Genomic DNA, 16,534 nt, shown 5'->3' on the forward strand with positions numbered 1-16,534 from the left:
AGCCAATAGCACTGGCTGGGGATTGTATACTTCCAGCCTTAAGCCTGGAGTAAGATGTTTTGAACTGAGCTACAATTAACCTTATTTACCACCCCCCAGAAGAATTTATAGCAGCGCCTCTTAAAAAATAAATAAAATAAAATAAAATAGGATGGAGGCGGGCTCTGAGTTCAGCAACATCCGGGCCCTTCGTTGCCGCGGCAACCGCGGCCTTCCGAAAGAGCCTTTTGTTTCCCCTCCCGTCTAGGCAGGACGACGCATGCGCCGCCTGAGGCCCCGCCTCCAGAGAGAGGAAGGAAAGCGGAAGTGAGCGTCTCCGGAATCCGGAAGTCCTGGCAAGGAAAGGCGAGCGGGGGCTTCAGCCGGGATGGACGGTGAGGGGTCTCTTCCCGGGGCGTGGAAAGGAGAGAGCGGGAGTCGGGCTGGGGAGGCCGGGCCCCATCATCCCAGCTGCGGCTGACTGGAGTTGTAGTCCGGATGTGGGCGGAGGGGCTTCCTCGGGCCACTTTGGAAGGAAAGGCCGAAGGGAGGGTCGGAAGGGGGTTCGCCCCGGGAGGCTCCAGGCGGGGCGTTTCCTCCTCCCTCCCTTCGTCACGCCAAGGAGAAGCCAGGAAGTGGCAGGCGGTGTGGCCCAGTGGTCGGGGGCGGGGGGGTCAGACTGGCACCGGGGAGACGCGGGTCTAGCCCGCCCTCAGCTCCGGAAGCTCCTGGGGTGACCCTGCGCAGGCGGGGGAGGGGGGCTGGGCGGCCCACCTGGAGCCCCAGGAGAAAAGGGGAGATAGGAAACAAGCAGACAGAGACGCCCCTCCCCCACCAAGAAATTAAATCTGAGAATGGAAAAGAAGGTTTGCATTGGGCAGAATAAGGTACACTCTTGGTGGGACTGCTGATGTCCCCGGGGTCTCCTGCCAGGGGATGTCATTCTGTAAATGGAAACCTGAATGTCTAATCTTGAATCTGTGAGAATTGTCTTCAAAACTGACTTGAGTGATCAAAGGGATAAGCCCCAAAGTGTTATAATTGCAGAACTGAGAAATAGTAACAGATAAAAAAAACCACGAGGAACTAATTATTTCATATTCTTAAGCCTCTAATAAAACATTTCTACATATTCCGCAGTTTTGTATCTGGATTTTTCAAATCTATGGAAACATTTTGTGGAGTGCACCAATTTAGGCAGAAGGACTGTTATGAATGTTTCCAAAAATCTTCCCTTCCTATTGAAGATTCCTTTTATCCTTAAATCTTCCAACTGCTCTCATTTTTCTCTTCACAGATACACTGTTTCAGTTAAAGGTGAGTGCTAGTGCCATGAAAGGTGCTTTCTTTCCTTAGGGCTTAAAATCAAAATTCTTGCAGCAAAATTAACAAACCCTTTTCACAATAAACATTCTGGTTAGAAAACATTCTCCCCCTTGGACAGAGAATGTCTGTTTTTGTAGCAGAACAATCCCTAGTCTGGTTTTGTCAAGAAATCTGGGAATGGCTGCTTCTCTTGATGCCACTTGGCGCTGTAGCAGGTTTAGCTGAATCAGTAAATGGCCGCCTCTCTCTCTATCATGCCTTCAGTATGTATCTCTCCATCTCTGCTTTTTAAAACTTGATTGTCCTTCTGTGGGGCTTTACTTTACTCCCTCCAGAAGAACTGGGGGTGGGGGCCTGCTCTTGCCTACAGGTCTGCTGAACATCTGCCTCTCTCTAGTTTACAGCCAAGCAGCTGGAGAAGCTTGCCAAGAAGGCAGAAAAGGACTCCAAAACAGAACAGGCCAAAGTCAAGAAGGTGAGGGGCCTGAATGCCAAGGCTAGGAATGATGGGTGGGGATAACTCTTGAGGAATGAGTCAGGAAGGCTGGACTTCCATCTCTGCTGCCTTCAAGCCTTTGGGCTGCCCCACTTTTGTTACCCATCAAGCTTCTAATCTTTTGAGTCTTGGCATTAAAGGCCATCTGCAGGCCCATCTGTCCTCTCTCTCCTTAACTTGAGTATCTCTGCTTTCCTGGTTCTGTCCTGCATCTCCCATGCCTTTCCGAGCTTGAGGAGCCTCCCTTCCACCCCGTTTTTCTTCCTCACTTCTGAAGCAAATGAACTTCTAGAATGTCTTCCCTTCAGTCTGCGTCACTAAGCCTCCTGAAATCTGACCCCTTTCCTTTCCTTCCACTCTTGATTTTGTTTGGAGAAGCTGTGAATGAAGCTGAAGGATGCTCCTTGTCTTGAATTCTAGGCCCTTCAGCAGAAGAATGTGGAATGTGCTCGGGTCTACGCAGAGAATGCCATCCGGAAGAAGAACGAAGGCTTGAACTGGCTGCGCATGGCTTCCCGTGTAGATGCTGTGGCTTCCAAAGTTCAGACAGCTGTGACCATGAAGGGAGTAAGGCCCTTTATTTTAATACTACCTGGCCTTCCTTGCTCCCTTTGAACAGGTAGAGGTTTCCTTTGTCTGAGACTACAAAAGATCATCTACACTAAACAGGCGCCTTCTAGGTGTGGACAGCTTCCATCATTCCCAGCCAACTAAACTTCTTGGGGAGGGGGTGTGATACTATGTTGATATGTAGAAATTACCCACTGGATTTCCTTTTAGCTTCCTCTTGCCCCATTCGCTTACCCTTTGCCACTCAGGCTTTATCCACCAGCAGCTCACAAGATTCCAGCATCCCAGATTCAGCCTCAACTTGACTTAGTGGCCGTGGGTTTCTTCCTGCCTCAGGGCTTCCACGACTAAAAGAGGATAAAACCATTCAGCTAGGATTCCTTGAGAAATTCGCACTGACTGGCCATTGCACGCTTTTCTGTTGGACTTGATCGGGGCTGCTGTTTCCAGGGTCACGTGAGGCACCCCCTCTTCAGGATTGGCCTTGGCTTCACGTGGTTCCTCCAAGTGAATACGATTCTTGACTGTTGCAGGTAACCAAGAATATGGCCCAGGTGACCAAGGCCTTGGACAAAGCTCTCGGCTCCATGGATCTTCAGAAGGTTTCGGCTGTGATGGACAAGTTTGAACAGCAGGTCCAGAATTTGGATGTCCACACTTCAGTAAGTGCTGCAGGAGATGCTGAGCTTCAGAGCTGGGCAGTTGGGAAACGGTGTTTTTAGTCTCCTGCCGGTCAACCTACTCCTGTTGTTCTCTGGCCTTTGCTGCCTTCTTTGCATGCTTGTGAAAGTGTTTGGGTATCTGTGGGAATTCCCCATTTAGCCGAAATTACTCCCAATCAAACAGCTGGCACAGATTATGACCAAGCAGGCTTTGAAACAGGACTAAAAGGAGTCCAGGGCTAAATCTGCTGACTCATGCTTTGCCTTGTCATTGCCAGCCCCCGTCGCATTTCAGGTCAGTGGATCATGCAGCTCTATTCTGCCTTGTGCCAGATGTTTCACTGTTGAGCAAGAAGAGGCACCCTCATTTTCCCAAATTGCTTGAACAAAGTAGCTGCAGATGATCATGCTTGATTTCTTGCTTGGAGAGAAGTTGAAGGAAGATGGTGGGATGATGGTTTAGCTTAGTGAGAGGATGTGTGTCCCTAGCAAGAAGCGGGTGAATGTATTGAATCCCTGGGATGCGGTCGGTCTGTTGCTCCCACCTTGGCGGCTGCGGCTGCTGCTGCTTGTATTTGTCTCAACGCTTCCGCCTGGGGTCCCCGCAGGTGATGGATGACTCCATGAGCTCAGCCACGACCTTGACGACGCCCCAGGAGCAAGTGGACAGTCTGATAGTGCAGATTGCCGAGGAGAATGGCCTGGAGGTCATGGACCAGCTGAACCAGCTGCCTGAAGGGGCCTCGGCCATGGGAGAGAGCTCGACGCGTTCGCAAGAGGATCAGCTGTCACGGAGGTTGGTCTGCTTCCCTCTGTCTGCCCACAGGACTGGACCTCTGGCCGGAAGCTCTTTTCAGCCCGTAAATCTAGAGCCAGCCAACCGGGCAGGTGGAACTTTCCAGAAGGGAGACAATTTAATGTGTGTAGCCCACATTAGGATTAGAATTAGAATATAGAATAGAATAGAATAGAATAGAATAGAATAGAATAGAATAGAATAGAATAGAATAGAATAGAATAGAATAGAATAGAATAGAATTTTTTTATTGGCCAAGTGTGATTGGACACACAAGGAGTTTGTCTTGGTGCATAAGCTCTCGGTGTACATAAAAGAAAAGATACCTTCATCAAGAATCATAAGGCACAACACTTAATGATAGTCATAGGGTACAAATAAGCAATCAGGAAACAATATCATAAATCGTAAGATACAAGCAACAAAGTTACAGCCATACATACAGTCATAAGTGGGAGGAGATGGGTGATGGGAACGATGAGAAGATTAATAGTAGTGCAGATTTAATAAATAGTTTGACAGTCTGGAGGGAATTATTTGTTTAGCAGAGTGATGGCCTTCGGGAAAAACTGTTCTTGTGTCTAGTTGTTCTGGTGTGCAGTGCTCTATAGCGTCGTTTTGAGGGTAGGCGTTGAAACAGGTTATGTCCAGAATGTGAGGGATCTGTAAATATTTTCACGGCCTTCTTCTTGATTCGTGCAGTATACAGGTCCTCAATGGAAGGCAAGTTGGTAGCAATTATTTTTTCTGCAGTTCTAATCATCCTCTGAAGTCTGTGTCTGTCTTGCTGGGTTGCAGAACCAAACCAGACAGTTATAGAGGTGCAGATGACAGACTCAATAATTCCTCTAGAACTGAATCAGCAGCTCCTTGGGCAGTTTGAGCTTTGTCAGCTTTCCTGCTTCTTGCCATGTCTGCCTCGCTCAGTGATACCAGCCATGCAACCGTCCCAGTCATGCGCCTGGTGGTGACGGCGGCAGCAAGTCTTACTAGCGGGGCCTTCTAGAAAAAGTGCTTTGGGAATTGGTCCATTATGGATTGCGTTAGATGTGAACCAGGCCACTGTGGCTTGGCCAGGAAATCAGAGTTGAAAGAAATCCTGGCTGAGCGTTACGCACATCCACAGCCTGAATCTGAGTTCATCCTTAATTAGCTGAAATTACATTGTGTGTTCACAAGAGGGAGGCAGATCAGAAGTATTGGAAACCTTTATGAGAAGAAAAGGCTGAAGTTGAAAGGGAAGAAGATCTCACACGCTCTGAGTGTGCTCAGGGCCACAGAATGCTTTCTGTTTGGAAACAATTCGACATTTAGAAATGTCATAGCTGGAATCTGTCTTCTAGGAAGCCGGGAGGGCCGAGACCTGAATAGCTCTGCTGAGATTTGATTTTCCTGCACTAATGTTCTTCCTCTCACATTTTCAGGTTGGCTGCCTTGCGGAATTAATTCTCCCACCCCCTCACAGACAGTGGCTCCTGCCTTGTTCTCCTATGATTTGTGGGGTTTCTGCCTGGAGCCCTGGCCTTCAGCCCTCTAGCCATCCTATTCAAGGGCCAGGGAGAAGACTGCCCTGTGCACCCCTGCGGGTCTGCTGTGCCCAGCGTGGACCACCTGCTCATCCAGCAATGATAGCTCCTGTCTAAAGAAGATGTGGTGACCACAAGACTCTATGTGGCTGTGCCTGGTCCTTGGCAAAGGGCTCTCCTGGAATGGATGCCCTGCCTCCTCCAACTGCTGCTCCTTCCAGCCTGCACTTCCCGCTCTCCTCCTCCTCCACCTCCTCCTCCGCCTCCAGCCTGATGAAAGGAACCTGAGCATGCAGTGCTTGCCATGGGGGAAGCAAGGCCCTTGGGGGAGTGAGCGCTCCTAAGAGGGCCAGGAACAAGCCTGGTGCTGCATGCGTAGATTCCGGTGTGCTGGTGGCTCCTCCTGATGCCGGTTGCTGCCCCGTTCTCTCTTCCTTGTTCCATGTATGTGTGGAGAGGCCACTTGGAAGTTGGAAAGACGCTGCCAGGAAGACGGAGGGGCCCCTTTTTCTGGCAGCTCTGGAACCTGCCTTGAATTTACAGACCACAAGTGACCTTGGAAAACAGTGGCCCTGCTGCCCCTCAGCCTTCATGCATGCGCCCCACCCCACCCTCCCCTCCCCACAGCTTGTCACGTAGGGGTGAGGGGAACGTCTACCTGGGTCCGGAGTAGCCCTTTCCTCCAAACATCCCAGCTTCAGGAGAAGACCCTCCTGTGCAGAAAAGGGCCTTTTGCCTAACCGTGGTGCTTGAGCTCCCCCCATTACTATGAGTTACAAGCATCGGGACATCCTTGTTTAGACAGTGTCTGTGTGTAAATGAGAGCCAAGGCCATCTCCCCCCCTCCCTTGAGAATTCAGTTTTCCTGAAAAAACCAAGCTTGGGGTAGCAAGCAAGCATTTTCCGTCTACTGGTGGCATTAAGTGTGTATTTTTCCTTTCTCTCCTTCATCGCTCAAGGCGGGGGCCTTAAGCTGCCCGGCTCCTCTGGGCTGGGGAGGGCAAGAGATTATAATCATCTTCCCTGGAACATTTATTTTTTACAGAGCAGTGAATTCTCCAACACTAGGAAAAATTGTCTTTGCCTTTTTCTTTTTGTAAATGAAAAGTGAATTTTGTCAGTTGTTTTAATGCTGGCTTAAATAAACAAACTCTGGGAAGCAGGAGCCGCACTGAGATTTGCAAAGCTGAATGGTGGTTTGTGTCAGCTGGGACTCACAAACGGTTCACCGAAGCAGCTCTGTTGTTTGATAGGCCAAAAAGGAGCCCAGGCTGGCTTTCTACTTTGGGGGAGAATGGGAGTGTCAGGCCTGCCTCCGTTCAAAACCCAAGAAAGAAAACCCCGGACTCCATTGAAGTAGAGAAGAGGTACTTTTACTGAGTTTGAAACGATAGCAGTGAAAACAAGGCAAGATCTGATTCAAAAGGCGCGAAAGTTGCAGCTTGAAAGTTTCCTTAAATCCCCACCCCCAGGGTCCCCGGCTGAATGTCCAATCCATGTCCCACATAATGTCATGTGAAGCTCCTCTTTAGGTATATCGTCCATCTGGAGTGCTACAATGGTTGGCCTTGACTGGGTGTAAACTGCTCCACTCAGCAGCGCAGTAGTTCTTCAGAGCAAACCTCCTTGTAGTTCACGTGGGCCTTCACCACACCAGCTCACTTCCCAAACCCCAATGCCGTGCCTCCCCTCCCCTCCTCTTTACTATGGCAGCTGATAGCAAGCCTGCATCAAAGGGAAAGCCCATGCTGGAGATCCAGCTGACCGGGAGAGGGACTCCTGCAGGGAATGCAAGCACCGGTGGGGTGGGGGCTTCTTTCCCATCTCCACAGGTACTGCTTCCTGGGGAAGAGACCCTGCGAGGGAGGGGCTGCTTTGGACGGCCGTTTTCTGCTGGGCCACCTGGGTAGACCAGCTCAGGAAATCAACTCTACAGGAAATTGGATAAAAGTCCTTTTTATTGATATTAGCATTAGTCACAGAATCTTGCCAGTCTGATTGTTTGGTGTTTCCTAATACCCCAGTCAATCAGGAAGCGGCCCTTTCTGGATCTGATCTTGGGGCTTAAAAACAAAAGTCAGCCCTCCTTACCTAGACAATGGATCCTGCATGTTCCATCAAGGTAGGCTTTTTTTAAAAAAAAGATCTGTATCCCAATTCTCTTTTTCCAAGAACAACTCTGTGTGGTGGGTTAGGCTGAGAGGGACTGGCCCAAAGTCACCCAGTTAGCCAACAGTGGGACTTGAACTCGCGGTTTCCTTCGGTTCTAAGCCAACACCTTGGTTCTCTTATTTTAATGCAGGTTATAATAAAATGCAGGTAGTCCTCATTTAGTGACCTTAGTTGGGATCAGCAACTGGCATTATTAGGCAAAGCAATCGCTAAGTAGGAAATGATGTGAACCCAACTGCAGAATCTTTTTCACCACACTCTTCCCTTTGAATGTTCACACATACACAGGGCGGACACAGCCTGTTCAAAACTAATAAAAGACTATAATTGGTTTCACTCCTTTGCTTTGTTCACTTCCTAAGCACTCCACCCCAGCAAGATGATTCACGAGAGGGAATTAAGGCTTGTATTTACATTCATTGGAGGGAGGGATTACAAGGAAGTAAACAGCCACGCAAAGGAGAACACTGGGCTTTTTGCGTAGTGCACTCGGGGCTGCTGGTGCCACTGCATTGCCTTTGATCGGTATTCCCCATTGTGTGTCTGCTTACTCTCTTGTCATCCTTTCCGCTGCAATCTCTGTCCTTCATAAGGTGGGGGGGGGGGAAAAGCCAGGCAAACGGAAGAAGTACCTAAGTGGTGCAAGGTGTCGTTCCCTGTACTCTCCACCGTGCATGTCCGGCATTATGCACGCTCCCGGTATCTGCAGAGCAAAGAAGGCGACTAGCAAATACTTTGAAAAGTTCAAAGCAGAATTTTGCTTGCCTCTCCTCTGATGTCCGCAATAGGGAAGGAGGAGCTGTAATTGAGGCACTAATGGCATTTTGGTAACCGGCCATAAGTTAATGGAGGTAATAAGAGAATAGCCCAAGATTTGGGCAGAATTTGAAGTGTGATAGGAATTGGATGTAGAAATAATGCTTCTTTCCTAACCTAGCAGGATCCTCATAGTCTACAAGGAAGGAGATCCTGGGGCTGCTATTAGATCAGTGTGCAGAGCAATAGTAGGAGGAGCACAGCAGGCAAAGCTCTCAGGTGGTGTCCTTGGTTGGAGTACCCGTAGTGTGTTCGACATCCTCCTTCCAGTTCCTGGAAGGCAATGGGTGTGTCATCGGGAGCAACTCCTTTGAGAGTCATATTGTTTCGCACCTAAGGAAGGAGAAGAGTTTGTTCAGATTAGTTCATTAGATTTAGATTGGGTTCTAGTCTTCTTCATCCTCCTATCTTCTCCACAGCAGTCCTCAGATAGACTAGACTGGGGAAGAAAACAGGTTGCAAGACACCCACTGAGCTTCCATGGGTGGAAGTGGACCAGATTCTAGATCTTTGTGGTCCTGATCTAACACCTTAACCATTAAAGCACACTTCCATTTCTATTTTTTGAATCAAAAATGATTGTCCTGTCTGGGAACAGGTTCTCCAAAGACAAGCAGTTCAAATAGAACAGGAAAATGAGCCCAAAATGCAAATGAGAGCTGCTGAGTTTATGGAGCTGAGTTTCTTCCATACCCAAGTCTCTTATTACTCACCTCCAGCTCTTCTTCAGGTCTAAGAGGTCTTACCTGCTCTACTTCCTGTAGGACCCGCAACAGATTGTTGGCCAGGGCATCCTTCACCTCCTCTTCTGTCCATTTCCTCCTCAGCAGTTCAGCAATTAAGTCTGGGTATTTGGAGACATCCTCTAAGCCTTGAGGGACTCTGTGAGCCAAAAAAACACACCAGGGAAATTGCAAGAAGTGAAGGGCAGGGTTCCCTGTCTCTCACCCCCACCCTTGCATGCTCTCTTCTCATGCCAAGGCTGATCTCTCTGGTGCTGCCCTACCTCCAGGAGCCTGTCTGCACCCACCTGCTCCTTAATCACCCATGTCTTGGTCAGAGGGCAAGAAGTCTAAGGATGAGGAGCGTCTTCCCCTCAGGATGCCTATTCATGCAAGGTCGTCACACATACATGCCATAGGGACGTGGTTCCTGCAGCCCTCCACTAAACGGCAAGTATGGTTCTTGGCAACTGCCTACAATCTTCAAGCAATGGTGCCACTCCAGTCTTGGAGCTTACGATTGTCCCACTGCAGACTGGACTTCTTTCAAGTCTACCCTCATCCCCCTGCCTCTCCTGCTGATACCTGGGCACCCCATCATAGTCTCCTCCAATGCCAACAGCCTTTGCTCCAGCAACGCGCTTTATGTAGTCCATGTGGTCTGCAGGTGAGAAGGATGAGAAGTTGACCACTTTCTGTGTGCCTCAGTTCCCCCTCCCTTGTCTCCTTATGTGCTGTTCCTGCTCTGCTGGGTTTACCTGCTACCTGGGCCAGAGTGGCATGATTGCTGCAGGAAATGTAGTCATTGTAGAAGTTGACCATTACAAGGCTGCGTGTCTCACTCTGAGAGAAGAAGAGAAGGCATCATCCAAGGGGCCACCCAGAAGCTGATGCCCAGAAACAGCAAGAGCCTCAATTGCTCTGCCACCTCTTGACCCTGCTGCATCCAACCACATGTCCACCTGACAGGTGGTGGGCCAATCCCTTTGAAGAGGACCCGAGGAGCCAAGGAAGAACATTGAGCAAAAGCTTCCCGCCCGACCTGCATTGATGCTGTTGAAGGCATGTGCATTCACACCCACACAAACCCAGCCCTGCTCACCACTTGGCGGAGCACGTCATCCGGTACATTCCGTCTGCTTGAGCAAATTGCATAGGCCGAGGAGTGGCTGAATATCACGGGGGCCCTGGAGACCTTTAGGGCAGCCTTCATTGTCTCCACAGAGACATGGGACAAATCCACCATCATGCCCAACCGGTTCATCTCCAGGACCACATGCTGTGGAGCAAAGAAATGGAGGATCATTTGACTTAGAGAGAAAGGAGAGCTTCCGGTTCCACCTTGGCATTGTGAAGGTGTGAGAAGATGAACTCAGGAGACTCTGGTTCAAGAGGAAAAGCCCCGAAAGCATTGGGGGGCCTGCCCCAAACTCTGTTGCACAAGCCTTCACCTCACATCAGTTGCCCCCAGTGAGGCCTCTCCTTCCTGTTTGGCTTCAGTCCTTCATGGTGGTTACTTTTGCAACCCCCATTTCAATGGGAGCTCTTGTTAACCCGCTCTGCTTCAGGCCAATGTCAAAGCCTCTTCTCCCTTTGGCAGATGAGATGCTCTGCTTGGGTAGCCAAGTACAGCCCCCTCCCCCCTTCAAATCTTTCCGCAGAGCCTTTGCTGACCTTCCCAAATTCTGTCAAGCCATTGTGAACAGGCTTTTCTTCAGCTGTATCTACCAGCCAGTTGTCAGCCCTGCCAAGGAAAGTGGACACCAGATGAAGGAGCATAGAATCCTGACACTTCCTTCTCTACACCCTCCTTCCCTAAATGGTCTTTAGGTGGACCTCCCCTCCCTCAAAATGGGACTCTACTGTTGAAATGAATGACCCTCTTGGGACCTTCCCTACACAAATGCTTGCAAGACTACGCCACAGCCGTGCCCGGTCACTCTGCCCTGCTCAAGGGCACCTCAGTGCTATGCCCATATTCGAAAGCAGGCTTCAGGGCCTCCCCGCTTACCAGGGAGTGTTGCAACTGTGGGTGAGGGTCATGTAGCGCACGCCCAGCAGGTAGAAGGTGCGCAGGACGGCCAAGCTGCTGTCAATGGAATGGCCCCCCTCCACGCCGATTAAGCTGGCCACGTGGCCAGTGTCAAAAGCCTTCCGGATACCTGCAAGAGAAGGTTTTCCACCCAGCTTCCAGGGCCAGGGGCTCATGTATAGGGTGGCCAACTCGGAATATGAGATGGTTTGAAGTCTACACTAGATTTTCACGGTTAAGGCTAACTTACCCTTCCCTATCCATGCTGTTTTGCACATTGAATAATGGAGAATTCTGGCAGAGACGGAGTTCATGTGTTGCACTAAACCAGCTAAGAGTTGTTTCAACACTCTTAGAATATTGGCCTGGGTCACACATCAACTAAGCTGTGGCTTGCTCAGCTTGTTGAATAAACTGCAGTCGCCTGAGTTCACACAGTGTGGCAAGCCGGGATCAAACTAGTGGATGTTGTCAGTGTGTGAACCCAGGCATGAGTCTTTGTAATCCATGGGTTGCAGGTCGTATTTTGTGGTTTAGTCAATGAATCGTAGTTTAAAAAATGATTGCATGCATTACATGTAAATCCAGCTCCAGACAGTTTCTCCTGCCACAACAGGGACTTAAGATTTTGGGTGGAAAAGTTGACAAGGATAAAACTAGCACTGGCTTTTGGCCCTGATTCCAGAGCAGTTGCTGATGGGCAGAGAAGTCCTTCTGCTTTTCCCTAGAAACAGCTTATCATGAAGAGCCAGTTGCTGGTCTCCATAGGCCTGAGGCTGAGCCGGAGTGCTTGGATACCATCATCTGGACCAGCCCCGCCCACTCACCTGGTGCCTTTCTGACTTGTAGCGTGCCCTGTGCTAAGAGACATGTGGTTGGGCCCGGTTGGGTGAAATCCAGCAGGTTCTGACAGGTTCTGGAGAACCGGTAGCGGAAAGTTGGAGTCATTCGGAGAGCTGGCAAATACCACATCTGGCTGGTCCCAGAGTGGGATGGGAATGGAAATTTTGCAATATCCTTCCCCCAGAAGTGGGGAGGGAATGAGGATTTTGCAGTATCCTTCTCCTGCCACGCCCATCAAGCCACGCCCACAGAACCAGTAGTAAAAAAAATTGGATTTCACCACTGGTTGGGCCCCTCCTTGGCCAGCCAGGAAGCAACAGCCATGGCACCATCTTGTGCTTACCTGCACTGTCAGTAACACACTTGAAGACATCTGGATATTGGTGGCACATCCGATGGACGACATCAATCTGCTCCAGAGTTCGCTTTACTGCGTCTTTGTTTTGGGTGTCGCAGGGCACATAGGCTGCCCAGAACTGCAGAAGGAAGGCAAAGGTGCATTAAAGCTGCTTATTTACGCTTCCTGTGTGAGCTTTATCAGAAGGCCGCATCTGCATCAGCAGAAGGTGTAAGGTTGGGGTGCAAGTGGAAAGGACAGATCTCTGATTTTCACAGGAAGGAAGCGGGCAGGCAGCAGAGGTTGGACCCACTGAAGGTGTCTTAAAACACACATAAATTTGAAATGCAGCCAAAAGGCTAAACAAATAAGCTGAGCTGGAAATCTTTACCTGAAAATAATCAAACGTATAAGGTTTAGCAATACGCAAACATCTGAATGATCAGAGGTTTTCAGTAGGAAAGTTAACCCTAACCCTATTTTATTGCATGGGAGACTTGCAGGTGTTTTTTGCTCATCTGTTACCTGTGCTCCTACATGCCCGAGACGCAGCTTCTGAATATTGGTATGAGTGTCTTGCAGCTGGTGCAAATTGGCTGCCTTCAAAGACAGCTGGTTGTTGAATTTTGTCAGCAACTGCCAGGGCAGGTCGTTGTGACTACAAAAGCGAAAGATAACATCTTATCACCTTGGGTAGATGCTGGGTTATGATTCAAGAGGCTGATTGAAGCAGATTAATTGATAGGGCAATTGTCCTTGGAGATCAAAGGTTGAGATGGTAACAGTTTGTCTTCCTTACATCAGATTAAAGGATGGGCTGAACTGTTGTAAACCAGTGGTTTCTTTGTAACGCTAAAACTCTGGCTTGCTTTGAGCAGAGAAAGCAATTCATTGAACAATAACAAAAATCCATACATTTATTATTTATTTGTCAAAATTTCACTTGCAACTCTGGCTGGTGTAGAATTAAAACATAAACACTTAAAAACTATATAAAAATACAATAAACCAATAAAAGATCCAGATGCAAAAAAGAAGAAAATAAGTTAAAACTTAAAAGGCTGCCGGAAGGTGATTAAGGTGCCAACCACCTCTAGCTTTATCCATAGTTACACTTTTACTGTAATGGTTAAAAACTAACAGCCAGCAGCCTTGCTGGATTTGCAGAAGATCTGACAACTGTACTTAAGAGGCCATGAAAAGCTATCTTGTCCCTGCGCTAATGGCTTGCCTTCTAACTAAGAAATTCAGTGATTTAGTTGCATTTAACTGGAAATGACAGAGCAACCAAACTACAAACTGCCTCTTTTTCCAATATCTTAAGGAAATAAGTTCAGCTATAATTCAAAACAAGTAGCATTCAAGATCAAAGCAAGTTCTCTTTAAAAAAAAAGAGAGAGAGGACCAGGTCTATTATTATTGTTGTTGTTGTTGTTGTTGTTGTTGTTTTTAAAAAGTTGCTTTGATCTTGAATGTTATTGTATATTGAACTGAAACTGATCTTCCTTCCTAATTCCCAGAACCCCCAGCCAGTACTCAGCTATATTTGTTAACACAGAAGGGCTAGAATCTGCCTGGAGTTCCCAAGATTGCCTCAAATGTGCCTCTTCACCCCCATCTGTTTCCACATTCAGGAGGAATCCTGGGCAAGGAGTCAGAAGAGCCCTTTAGCTTCCTGGTGCCCAGAGATGGAGCCTCTTCTACGTTTTAATGGAAGTCATGCTGGTCTTCAAGAGACAGGCAAGGGGGAGGGGTTGTAAGAGCCTTTACCTTTTATTACCTCTGGATTTCTCAGCACCTCCAAGGCCGTCTGACCATTGTACTTCCACCTCAATTCCAGAACCCTCCAGGGAGAGATGTCAAGTTTGGCCAACCCTGAGGGCAATCACCGGTGGTTGATTATTCACTGACCAAAGGGCTCCTTGGTCAAGGCCAGTGTGGAGGAGGAGAGGCTGTAGCTTCTTCCCCTGCACGGCTCTGAGCCCTTCTTGAGTGTTGAGAAACAAAGCTGTCACACCTTTCTCCCCCCTTTGCTTAATGGAATACACACTTACACAACTCACTTTTCCTTACATGGAAACCTTCGCTTCCCTCGGAGCTGCCCAGCCCTTAGCTAATTTGGCTGCCCCTCCTGCCACCTCCTTCTGCACAAATCCTTCCCAATATGGCCAAATCCAGGAAGGTCAAACCCTGCACACTATACAGCGGGACTTTCCTCTCTGGTTCTGCTGCACGTGAACCTTACAAAAAAACCTGCCTTCTTACAGGTGACTCACCTTCATTTGCCACCCACTTGCCCAAGAATAGAGCTCAGCCTCAGGTTCTCCTTCCCTGTTGGCCACTTGGAGTTCAGCAGCAGTCAGTTTATACCACGTCGGGGGTTTTATTTCCATTGAACGACATTTGACAGTTTAATGTTTGTTCACTACTGTGCGATTCTTCGTCATCAGTTTTTTTTAGCCCCCCTGCAAGGCTCGTCCACCCCTTTCTCCCCCTCAGCACTTCACATTTAGCGACTCCTAAAAGGGTTTTTTCTCAGGAAGCCTTGATGGGGAACTTCCTCCTAGCCAGCCCCATAGATTTTGTTCCCTGGAAAGCAGCCAGGCTATGTCGCACGTACATTTTAACGGTATCTCGCGAATGTGGACTGCGTCAGCCCCACTGGAAGTCGTGTGGCATTGCGCCAACCAGCCAGCCCAGTGGAAAGCTGGATGCCAGCTGAGTGCCAGAAGGAGGCCCTGGAGGGTAAAAGACGATCCAGGCATCTTCCAAGACGGGGCTTTGCTCCACCAACCTACAGCAGGGAAAGGAAGGCTGTGATCTTACCCGTCTACCACAGGTGTGGCATTCATTATTTTGGCTGCCTCCAGCTGATGGACATCTGCCAAACAGACAGAGAGCCAAGCAAGCAGGAGGTAAGGCACCAGCAGCATCCTGGGGCGAAGAGGATCTGGACCAGCAGCAGCGATCTCCTCCAGTGTTTCCTCCCAGGGATCCTCGGAGGCAAATGAAGTGGTAAGGAGAAGGGGAGTGCCCGAGTGGGATCCACCCATCATGTGGCAGCTCCTGGGGGTGAGTGTGGCTTGGGAGGAGCCAGAGGAGGCTTCAGGCAGCTGAGCTCATCCTGCCCTTTGGAGCTGAGGGAGGAAGACCCAAGGAGGGTCCCTCTGGGAGGGACAAGCGCATAGAAGAGTCTGGCCGTCTGCAATTCCCTTCCTAGAGCATCTGTTCCACTTCCTTTCATGGACACCCCAGGCCCCTTTGACCCCAGGGGAAAGACTCCCTGCAATGCAGAGCAGCCCCTCCTGGCCAAGAAACCGTTTGGCCCTGAACCCACTTTCTCCTCCAGGTTCAGTTTGGAGGAGCTCCAGGTCCCCGAGGCCTCCTTCCTCGGAAGGGATCCATTGGGGAGATCTGAACAAGGCAGTGTCTGGGTGGGGACAAAGTAGGCCAGGTGGTTCTTCCCGGGAGCCCCCTCTTTTCAGGCTAAACATGAACACCAGACTGCGGGTCTTTATTTATGTTGGAAACAGACCAGTCCTCGCTGGCTCACATCCTTCTCCTCTGCTTTCATCTAAGCAAAGGAGCAGCAGATCCCAGGGTGAAAATCAGCCTTGTGCAGAGACTGGCTCTCTCTAGATCCAGTTCTGTTTTTATCCAGCCTTGCTCTCAGTCAGGGGAAAATGGTGGTCCCTTGGTTCAGGATTGGCCATGGTTTATGGCATCGCCAGGTCAACGGAGCTCCAGTTGGTCGTGCCAGGGTTGCCAGTCACATATGCAGCTGTTCAAACCCAGGGGGTTGCCGAGCCTGAGCTGCGTTTCCTTTGAAAGCCTTGAAAGTGTGAGCCCCCCAATGCTGGGGGAAGGGGATTCTGCCCCCCACACCATTGGCGGATGAGCTTGCGCTGGTGGGCACAAGGGGCCCGCTGGGATGAGGCAGCCCACTTAGCTGTACTTCAGACCTGCTATTCCCCAGATTTGATTCAGCAGCTCAGTGCAGCTAATTGGGGGGAGAGCGAGGGTAGCAAGAGACCTCATAGTGTGGAGTTATGACTAGGTGATCCATAGTAGCCTCCATGGGAAGGAGATGCTGCTCCGTGTGTAGATGGGATTTGAGGGCGTAGAGACACCCACAATGGTTCACTGATTAATTCTGCCTGTTACTGAGCAAGATGATTAGAAACCAACAGATAAGAGGCTTAGGAAAGAGATAAGCAGGGATCAAGTTAATTATAAGGGTTTTCTAAGCTCCTGTTA

At 49.4% G+C, this 16,534-nt stretch overlaps 2 protein-coding genes across 3 annotated transcripts; one reads left to right on the plus strand and one right to left on the minus strand.

Annotated features, from left to right (window-relative positions):
* Positions 1–250: 250 nt before the first annotated feature.
* Positions 251–6,530, plus strand: CHMP1A (charged multivesicular body protein 1A). The gene is made up of 7 exons (XM_058155154.1): positions 251–374; positions 1,277–1,296; positions 1,703–1,780; positions 2,222–2,368; positions 2,905–3,033; positions 3,642–3,829; positions 5,254–6,530. The coding sequence occupies exons 1-7, from the start codon at positions 368–370 to the stop codon at positions 5,273–5,275; spliced, it is 591 nt and encodes a 196-aa protein (XP_058011137.1). The 5' UTR covers positions 251–367; the 3' UTR covers positions 5,276–6,530.
* Positions 6,531–6,712: 182 nt separating this feature from the next.
* On the minus strand, positions 6,713–15,343 carry DPEP1 (dipeptidase 1). 2 transcript variants are annotated; one of them, XM_058155132.1, is made up of 10 exons: positions 15,104–15,343; positions 12,803–12,935; positions 12,284–12,416; positions 11,077–11,227; positions 10,740–10,809; positions 10,168–10,344; positions 9,824–9,908; positions 9,651–9,726; positions 9,090–9,225; positions 6,713–8,676 (listed from the first exon to the last, which is right to left on the minus strand). In XM_058155132.1, exons 1-10 carry the CDS (start codon positions 15,331–15,333, stop codon positions 8,509–8,511), a joined length of 1,359 nt encoding a protein of 452 aa, XP_058011115.1. In that variant the 5' UTR covers positions 15,334–15,343; the 3' UTR covers positions 6,713–8,508. The 2 variants fall into 2 exon arrangements, with proteins under 2 accessions (XP_058011115.1, XP_058011116.1); XM_058155133.1 differs by lacking the exons at positions 12,803–12,935; positions 15,104–15,343 and adding an exon at positions 14,554–15,097.
* Between the last annotated feature and the right edge of the window lie 1,191 nt (positions 15,344–16,534).

This window comes from Ahaetulla prasina, chromosome 12, assembly GCF_028640845.1.
Source record: "Ahaetulla prasina isolate Xishuangbanna chromosome 12, ASM2864084v1, whole genome shotgun sequence".
In the NCBI taxonomy this organism is placed as follows: Eukaryota; Metazoa; Chordata; class Lepidosauria; order Squamata; family Colubridae; genus Ahaetulla; species Ahaetulla prasina.

Excerpts from the sequence above, each read along its gene's own strand:
- CHMP1A (XM_058155154.1), top strand. Across the intron at positions 1,297-1,702 it reads ATACACTGTTTCAGTTAAAG|TTTACAGCCAAGCAGCTGGA; the intron begins GTGAGTGCTAGT and ends GCCTCTCTCTAG. Across the intron at positions 3,034-3,641 it reads ATTTGGATGTCCACACTTCA|GTGATGGATGACTCCATGAG; the intron begins GTAAGTGCTGCA and ends GGGTCCCCGCAG.
- DPEP1 (XM_058155132.1), bottom strand. The coding sequence starts at position 15,333 with ATGATGGGTGGATCCCACTCGGGCACTCCCCTTCTCCTTACCACTTCA. Across the intron at positions 12,936-15,103 it reads GCCACACCTGTGGTAGACGG|TCACAACGACCTGCCCTGGC; the intron begins GTAAGATCACAG and ends TCGCTTTTGTAG. Across the intron at positions 10,345-10,739 it reads GCTTGACAGAATTTGGGAAG|CATGTGGTCCTGGAGATGAA; the intron begins GTCAGCAAAGGC and ends TTTGCTCCACAG.